Source organism: Olea europaea, unplaced genomic scaffold, assembly GCF_002742605.1.
Source record: "Olea europaea var. sylvestris unplaced genomic scaffold, O_europaea_v1 scaffold1337, whole genome shotgun sequence".
NCBI lineage: Eukaryota > Viridiplantae > Streptophyta > Magnoliopsida > Lamiales > Oleaceae > Olea > Olea europaea.
In genome coordinates this window covers 1-9,816 of record NW_019230856.1, presented here as the reverse complement: position 1 = coordinate 9,816, position 9,816 = coordinate 1, and the positions used below count along the sequence as shown (strand labels likewise).

General features: G+C 31.8%; 1 protein-coding gene across 2 annotated transcripts; it reads left to right on the top strand.

Annotated features, from left to right (window-relative positions):
• The first annotated feature begins 730 nt into the window (after window positions 1-730).
• LOC111375092 (L-ascorbate oxidase homolog) lies at window positions 731-6,377 on the top strand. 2 transcript variants are annotated; one of them, XM_022997878.1, is made up of 9 exons: window positions 731-800; window positions 1,636-1,811; window positions 1,893-2,002; window positions 4,000-4,270; window positions 4,389-4,488; window positions 4,742-5,087; window positions 5,398-5,763; window positions 5,846-5,927; window positions 6,034-6,377. In XM_022997878.1, exons 2-9 carry the CDS (start codon window positions 1,668-1,670, stop codon window positions 6,226-6,228), a joined length of 1,614 nt encoding a protein of 537 aa, XP_022853646.1. In that variant the 5' UTR covers window positions 731-800; window positions 1,636-1,667; the 3' UTR covers window positions 6,229-6,377. The 2 variants fall into 2 exon arrangements, with proteins under 2 accessions (XP_022853646.1, XP_022853647.1); XM_022997879.1 differs by having other exon boundaries at window positions 735-800; window positions 1,633-1,811.
• The last annotated feature ends 3,439 nt before the right edge of the window (window positions 6,378-9,816 follow it).

Sequence of the window (9,816 nt, the reverse complement as noted above, 5' to 3'; positions counted from 1 at the left end):
GAAGTGTGAAGTTAAAATTAATTGTTGACTTAGCATAATTTTTTTTATCAATTTTTTAGCTAAACCAAAATGGGACTAAGTTTATTTCAACCTACATTTTAACAAAAGAAATACTTCTTTAACCAAAAGAATCTTTTTCGTCTTGATCCCAATTCAATACTAAACTGGTCGAAATTAGCTACATAACAAATATGATTGTTCAATTTCTTTCGAAATTAGGCTGAAGATTAAGTATCATGAAAAAAATAATAATATTTTTAAATATTAAATAAAATTCTTTTGAAGATAAAGAATTGAGATTTACAAGAAATTTAGTCAAATAGATCGAGCAAAGATCTGCTGTCCAATATTGACCGTCCAACTTGCTGTCCATCAATAATTTATTGATACATCATTTTACACATATTTTAAAGCACAATGGTAGTGAGATAAAAGTAGGATATACAGATTTAAAATGGTGTTAATGAATAGTTGGATGAACCGCAAATTAAATAGTTTATTTGTACAATCGATCTCAACTCAAATAGATATGACCTAATTTTCAAGTTGGAGATAGAGTGTTAGGGAAGGTTTAACATTAATGAGCATGAGGTACGGCGCAAACGAGCTCAGATTTCTTCTCGAAAAATGAGTTCTTATGCATGTTAACATGCAAGCAATTAACATTATTTCCCGGGTCACTTGTTATATATGCATATTTGTCCTATGAGTTCTTGTCACTTCTCATTCATCAATTGCCCCAAGATATTTCTCTCCTCAATATATCCATCCATTGAGGAGGCTTATTATTCTCGATTTCAGTAAGTACATAGTTTTATGTTCTCTAGTCTTGTATAATTCATCAAGTCCCTGTTTGATTTAGATAAAAGTTAAATTTTTTGTAAATTTATTGATAAAATATATGGTTGAAAGTTGACAAAAGTTATAAATACTATGAAATGTGTTGTTGAAAATGAATCTTAAGAAATGGAGGTCAAACGAGTACTAAATTCACTACCTCTCTCTCTCTCTCTCTCTCTCTCGCTATATATATACATATGCTAACCACGATTATATAGAACTAGCTTTCTTATGCCAATATTGTTTTGGTTAATATTTCAAAGCGTGCATATGTATACAAAGTAATTCACAAAATATATCTCAATTACTTGATTAATGTTATGTAGTCTCATTGGGGTTGCAACCCCATTTAGGACACTAGATGATAGGTTAAATAAAAGAAGAAATTAAATGAGTTATTTAATTCTACTTATCAATTATTGTCACATTAGTGTCACTTAAATTAGGATTGCAACCTCAATGGAGTTAAATAGTTTCTCATATTACTTAACCCTTTGAGTTGAGAATTTTCAAGTTTGCTAAACCCTTGTTTGAGCTCCATTTTTCCGGAAAAAAAAAAAAAGGAATTTTGTAAGAATGAATTTTCTAGAGAATGTTAGATTAAAAGGTAAGAAAAAAATTTTGATTTAAGTGCAAATTATTTTATTTGTAGAATATGTGGTTAAAAATGAGTTTTTGAACAATGGAACTAAAACAGGGGATTAGTTTGTCTAACATGGTGGTCAATGATGTTGAAGACAATAACTAATTTATATGAATTGTGAAAATTCAATCCCTTTTTATTTTTTTTAGCAGAAACCAGGTATTTGAAGAAAACTTGTGAGAAAATGAGACAGGCCATTGTCCTGCGTTTTCTAGTTGGAATTTTGGTCTGTTCAACTGTGTCCTATGTGGAAGCTGAAGACCCATACAGATTTTTAAATTGGGAAGTAACTTATGGGGAAATTTCACCTCTCGGAGTCAAACAAAGGGTAAATTTCGAACTTACGTTTGTTTAGTCATATCCAGTTTAATATACTAAATATGTCACACACGCCTTTTGCACTTGGCAGGGAATTCTTATCAATGGACAGTTTCCCGGTCCGACTGTTAGTGCCGTGACGAATGACAATGTAATCGTGAATGTCATTAACAAGCTCGATGAACCTCTTCTCATTACATGGTCAGTTCCTCTCCCTCCTCTCCCAACCCACATTAAATGTTAAGGGACCGTTCTCTTTGTGCCGGTTCTGGTAGTTTTAAGTTTTGAATTAATTTTGAGTTTTGTGTTTTAAGTGTCTGTTTTGAAATTGTTAAAAATATGTTATTTTTGTGATTCTGTACAACTGTTTCTCAAAACACAAAAATGGAAAATGCATTTGCTTTGAAATTTTGAGAATAATTTTTAACAATTGCCAAAAATCACCACTAGTCACCACCGCCACAACCACAAATCATCATTGCCACCACTACCGAAAATCACCATTGTTAACAATTTTTAACAATGCCACCACCAATCACCACTACTAGCCAAAATCAACGCAACCACCACTACCATTGCCGAACATCACCATCGTCGACTGCCACCACCACCATCAAACACTGCCACCGCCAAAATTAACCACCATCATCACCACCATGAACCATCAATCATTGCCACAACTGCCACCACCACCATTAACCACTGTCAAAGGGAAGAAACGCAGAAAACAAAGAATGGGGAGAAACGTAGAAATGAAAATCAACACCAAAAGCAACATCACCACCACCACAATCAAACATACCACCACCAAATAAACCAAAATCAACAGTGAACTTCACCTTCCCCAAACTGTAGTCGGTGTCGAAGAGAGAGGAGATGGAGACGGGCCCAAAAGAATAGGTTGTGTCGCTGCGTTCACAGCAACGTTGCCTCCCCACGTCGACGACGGCATCGACGCATCACCTTCATTGCCTCTCCACGCTAAAGCCGGTGTTGAGAAGAGCGGAGGAAGAGAGTTGAAGGAAGAGAGAAGGGAACAAAAGAGATGGGGAGATGGCTCAATGGTTTCTCTCTCCTGTTTTGCGTGTTTTCAACATGTTTGGGTTTTATACAGAAAACGCTCAAAACGTCAAGTTTTAGGTTTTCTTTACATTTTTTATTTTTGTTTTCAAAAACTCATTTTTTTCGAAAACGTAAAAGAGAATGCGTTTTCATTGTTTTCAAAAATCTAAAATGGAAAACGGCTTGAAAACAACAAAGAGAATAGGGCCTAAGATTCTAGTCTTAACAAAGTCCTAGAATATGATGGCTTGTTCGAGAACACCAATTTTAAATTCACTGATCATTTGAGTTTGAGTTTTTTGGGTAACAGATCCATCGAATCAAACTACCATCCATGTATGATCCATACAACATCCGACCAACTACCCATCTTACCTCGTCTACATTTTTGGCAACCCATCTTTGTTTCAATAAAATCTTTTAGTGGCATGTTTCGACTCTCGCTTGCATGTGCATTCCCACTGGCGGACCTACTCATGGTCCTAGTGGGTTAAGCGACACACCAAATTTCAAGATTTATTATTATTTATTATTATTATTATTTATTTATTTATTTATTTTATTTTTGGGTTTGAGAGCCAAAAATCATATTAGAATAGAGTTACAGTGATAATCGAATAATTGAGAGAGTGAGAATTGAGATTATTTTGTCATTTGCAATATTTAATTTGAAAATTCTTTGAAACTCATCATATATGTGAGATTATTTGGAATTTTTCTAAAATTGTTATTTATCATATATATGAGATTTGTGAATCTATGAAAATGATCAACTGTATGTGTTCATGTAGAATACATAAATTTTTAATAACTTTTTAATAAACCACTAATTTCAAATGTCTGCATCCATTACTGTGCGTTTCTCTAATACTTCCTCAACTTGATGGTTCGGATTGAAGTCTGAACTAATTGGCAAGATCCCTTGTTTTATATACCCTTTTTTTCTTAACGGATGGTTTATGTTTGGTCCTTCCGGGTCGCACAACCTGGGCGGATGGCGAGTATTAAGATTCCATTCTAAAAGCCAACTTTAGGAGTAGCATAAACCATTATGTAAGATGATTATTGTTCTCATAAATAAACGATATGGAATTTTACTTTTAACAATCGATTTGTGCATGGATATTTAAACACAGGAATGGTGTAAAACAAAGAAAATCCTCATGGCAGGATGGAGTTCTTGGAACCAACTGCCCAATTCCTCCAAACTCAAACTGGACATACAAAATGCAAATGAAAGACCAAATTGGAACTTTCACATATTTTCCATCCACGTTGATGCACCGAGCTGCTGGTGGTTTCGGAGGCTTTAATGTTTTAGCCAGGTCTGTGATTCCAGTGCCTTACCAAAAACCTTATGAGGAATTTACAGTACTTGTGAGTGATTGGTGGAAGAAAGACCACAAGGTAATTTGTAGTAATTAAGTTTTATTTTTTTATTTTTTAAATTAAATTGGAAATGGACAAGATTTGTTTACTATTAGTTCTGTAAAGAACTCTATTTTTTTTTTCCTTTTGTTTGCAGGAATTGCAAAATATACTAGATTCTGGGGCACCTTTTCCTCTTCCAGATGGTATTCTCATCAACGGGCTCCCTCGTTCTTCTTCCTTTTCTGTTGTACCAGGTGATCTATTTCCCATTCGATCTTCGTCTTTAACTTTATTTATAGTTGATCTTTTCCTGTAGTAGAAGTATTAAAGAAGTTAAAATATCTTGTTTAGTCTTATCCATCGAGTATCAAACATGCACTTAGTTGAATGCATTCCACTTTTGTCGTTCTATGCACACCTTTACCTTGTAACATAATCACATGCACGTGTCTGAATAAGACGGGTCGATCCTGATAGATGAACTTGTCTTCGTATTCGGTTTTTCAGGTCAAACCTACTTATTTCGGGTGTCAAACGTGGGATTAACAACTTCCGTCAACTTTAGAATCCAAGACCATACATTGAGACTGGTTGAAGTTGAAGGAGCTCATACAGCACAAGAAGTATATGAATCACTTGATATTCATGTAGGGCAATCCAGTTCTTTCCTTGTTACTGTAAATGAAAACCCGAAAGACTATTTCATTGTTGCTTCGACCCGTTTTACCAAGCCCATTTTCACTGCCACTGCAGTACTTCAGTTAGCAGGTTCACGATCTCCGGCCTCTGGGCAACTGCCTATTGGCCCAACTTATCATCTTCACTGGTCCATGAAGCAAGCCCGAACCATCAGGTACACTTCCCTAAACTTCGGGGGCTCGTTCGGTATATAATACTGGATAGTTAAGAGTACTCAGTTTTTCTCCAATATACTGTTCAATTCAACATCCCAACAATTCTACTAGAAAAACAGGCTCAGTGACGGTTTTTTTATAGACATATTCTTGGCAAATTTTTATTGACAGTTAAAAAAATTTAAACAAAAACTACCAATAAAAAACTGCATAGTCATCAGTAAGCTTGTTACTTCAGCTTTTTCCATGTACCATACATTTCAGTAGTGAACCAATGAACTAGGCATTGACTTGTTTTGCTCTTTGTAGATGGAATTTGACAGCAAATGCAGCAAGGCCAAACCCTCAGGGTTCATTTCATTATGGAACCATAAATGTAGTCAGGACACTGGTGCTTGCAAATTCTGCTGAAAAAATCAATGGAAAACAAAGATATTGTGTTAATAAGGTTTCATATCAGAATCCAGAAACCCCATTGAAACTGGCTGATTATTTCAATATTCCTGGTGTCTTCACCTTAAACTCCATCAAGGACACTCCTCCTGCTGATCCTGCAGTTCTTGGCACTTCGGTCATCGGCACAGCTCTTCACGATTTTATTGAAATCGTATTTCAGAACAACGAGAATACCATGCAATCTTGGCATTTTGATGGTTATGACTTTTGGACTGTTGGGTAGGGAGAGAAAATTTGTTTTTACCCTGATTATTTCTAACTTTCTTCTATGAAGATAATTGATTGCTTGTTCAAATTTTAGGTTTGGTTCTGGACAGTGGAATTCTACTTTGAGGAGACGCTTTTATAATTTGGTTGATGCTACCACCAGATACACAGTTCAGGTGATTTCAATAAGTAGAACCATGTTTCTTGTGAAGTCTATGTATGGCTAAGCTTATTAAATTTATTTGTAAGTATATTTGAAAATAAGTAATTCTTGGTTTGTAGGTTTATCCAAATAGTTGGAGTGCAATACTGGTGTCACTCGACAACAAGGGTATGTGGAATTTAAGGTCAGCAATCTGGCCAAGGCGTTACCTGGGACAAGAGTTATATGTTAGAGTGTGGAACGATGAAGCCAGCCCCTATACAGAGTATGATATACCTGCAAACGCAATACTTTGCGGCAAGGTTAAAAAATAATACATAGGATTCTTTTCCATTGTGGCGTGTTTCAATAGAATCGGACAATAGTATACTATTATGCGGTGATGTCTCGTACTTTATTTCAAACATGCACCTACTATATTCTTTTTTTTTTTTTTTTTTTTTTTTTTTTTATTTTTTTTTTTTTTTTTTTTTTCTTTTTTATTCTATATGTTCTATTTCTTTTTAGTTAGTCACGAGGGTGTGACTCTCTCTCTCTCTCTAAAAAGAAGAAAGAAAGTAGAGAAAGGGAGAGACATTATGGAAATGAAGAAAAAAATTCATTGTTGACATTTTGAGTTCTGATTTTATTTGTAGTTTTGGTAAATGGATGAATCTAATAAATAGTCTCATTTTCTCTCCAATTTAAATTACAATTTTGTCTCTCTCTCTCTCTCTTTTTTTTCTTTTTAGTGCAGTAGATATTATAATTTATTTCGACACATGTAATTAGAATAACAAAATAAATTTAACAAAATAAATTAAGTCCTCATTTGATGGGGATTAAAATAAAATTTTTAGTAGATTTTGATAAAAATTGATGAAAAGTATGATTGAATAATAGGGCTAGACATGATTAGGTTCAATTCCACTTGGTTCAAATCAGTTCGATTCTGTTTTATTGGGTTCCATACAATAACTATTTTTTTTTTATATTTGTAACAACGCTACGTTAATTCAATTAATGATATATTTAATTTTAGCTCTTATCAGATAATATAATGTAATTTTACGTACCTTTTGCACTTCTCTTTGTTGAGTTATTCATAGATTTGATTGTTAAAATTACATGAAAAAAATAACAAGCTCACAATAATAAAGAGAAGCGTAGCCGAGCACCCAATTCAATTTCTTTAGAACTGTGAAAATGACACTACGATAGAATAGTAGATTTGGGTAAAATTTAGGCCAATTTGATTAAATTGAACTTGTGTTAAAAATTCGAAATAAGAAAATCATATTTTGGATTTCAGCTAAATTAATTTGTTAGCAAAGTTATTTAGAAGAAATAAAATAATATGACTTTTTAAAGATAATTAAATTAAAAAAATTAAGGAGATTCCGTTCTTATTCAACTTTTCGGTTCTTGACCTAGAATGGAGAATCGAATCAAATCCGTCGATTCTCAATTGAAATGTATGTTCGGATATTTAACTTAAAGAACTACTTGATTAGGTTCCGATCGATCAAGTCAATCCGATTCAATTCGAAAGTTTTGTCGAGCCCTAATTGAAAAGTTGTCGATTCCATAAAATACGTGATTAAAATTAATTGATAATTTTAATTTAAATTGAAATCTAGATTTTAATCCATACATAATAGAGACCTATATTAGTACTACAAAACTTGGGTAAATTTTGGAGAAGCCTTCAACATCAAGAACAATGTGGATCCATTGACTTCCCTACTAATATTATAAGAGTAAGTAGTAAAAAATGTTCTTATTTTTCAATGTTATTTTGCAAAGCGTTCATAACTTTTATTTTCGACATTTTTACTTCTATTTTCACATTTCACTGTGAAAAATGTTATTTTCATCAAATTTGTCAGTAAATAAATGTAATATGACAAAATATACACTCCTATTTAAATAAAACAAAAAAGAAAAAAAAAGTATAGAACAAATTGTAATTATACTCCCAAACCTTTTTAAAAACTTCAAATGAGTCCAAATAAATTATTAAAAGAGTAATTGGCATACAACATCCATACCTTTTATTTTTGACATTTTCAATTTTATTTTCACATTGCGAAAATCATCATTTTTATCAACTTTCTCAATTAAAAGCTATAAAATGGCAAATATACCCTCCTATTGAAATAAAACTAAAATAAAGAGAAGAAACATAAAGTACAAATTGCAACTATACACCCAAATTTTTAAACAATGTAAAAATAAATTCCAAATAAATCATTAAAAAAGAAATTGATTTTTTTTAATTTTTTGTTTTAAATTATTCCTTTGAAATTTATTTGCTTTTTGGTAGTTTAGTTGCAATTTGCTCTTTTTTTTTCTTTTCATTATTTCTATTTTATTTAAATATGAAGGTATATTCGTCATTTTAAGCTTTTAATTGGGAAAATTAATGAAAATGATGATTTTCACAATAAAATGTGAAAATAAGGATGCAAACACATAAAAATGAAAGATATAAACGTTTTGTATAATAATATTAAAAGATATGGACGTTTTATGCTAATTACCCTTATAATAATTTATTTGGACTCATTTACATTTTTTAAAATGTTTGGAAGTATAATTGTAATTTGTTCTTTAATTTTACTTTTCTTTTTTTTTTTTTGTTATATTTAAATAGGAAGATATATTTATCATTTTACATTTTTTATTGAGAAATTAGATGAAATTGACATTTTCCGTAATGAAATGTGAAAATCAAGGTAAAAATGTAGAAAATGAAAGGTAATGACATTTTGCACAATAACATTTAAAGATAAAATCATTCTGTGCTAATTACCCAATAAATAAAATTTGAGAAATTTGTTATTGCAGTTCCTAAATTATGCCTCTTAGAGCACTTTAGTGCTCGTTTAATTGTTTTCAGATCTAAAGCTCTCAACTTTTGTATAAGTTAGTCCCTACAAAACGAAACAGTCAATATTTTTTGTTAAACATGCATGTTCATTGCACATAACCATTTCTTTGAAGACTATTTGCGTCAAGTTTAGATTTTTTATTTTTTTAAAAAAATTAAAAAAAAAATTGGATGGGTTGATGGCTTCCACACATATCCTTCAAACAATCATGCAGATTGTTCACGGGGCACGACGTGGGTGACGAGACTGGGGTGGGGCAGGAGACTTGGGGCAATAGCCACGCTGTAATTTTCCAAGACACCAAAAATTCAACGTTCAAATAAGTGCGTCTAGACGAGAAGCGGACAAAATGCTTTGCATACATTTTTTTTTTTTCTTGTTTTAAAAAGCTTTTATTTGACTTTAATTTGTTAAGCCCCTATTTGGGAGCCATTTTTTAGAAAATTAGTAGAAAAAATCTGACCGTTGAGATGCCAGGTGGGACCCACGATGGATAGAAACAGTTAAAAAGTGTGGCTGAAATTTGAAATTAACAGTCAAAATTCTCAATCTTTTCCCTTAAAATGGCTCCCAAACAGGGGCTAACTCTTTAAATTTTTTAAAGGCTTTTTATTTAATTTTAGTTTTAAATTTTTAAATGACATTATCTTTACAAAAGTCGAAAGTGACTTTATTCGATAACATTTAGATAAGATTTAATCTACGATCCTATCTATATTTTGTAGTTATAATTTTGTAACTTATTGATTTATTTGGAACTTCAAATGTATGAAGTTCCCAAAAAGTTGTTAAGTATGACTTGTCTGATAAAAGTTGAAATCACGAAAACTTAAAAATTGTACAATTAACTAATTGTAGGAATTATTCTGTAAATATAGTATTTCATAATTTTTCGATTTTTAGTATATATTATTTTAATTATTAAATGATTTATAGAATGTTAATGATTTATAGAATGTTTAAGTATCTAAAAAATAATAAAAATAAACAACCCTTTTTTACACTTAGACCTCACCTATGCTTGTAAAG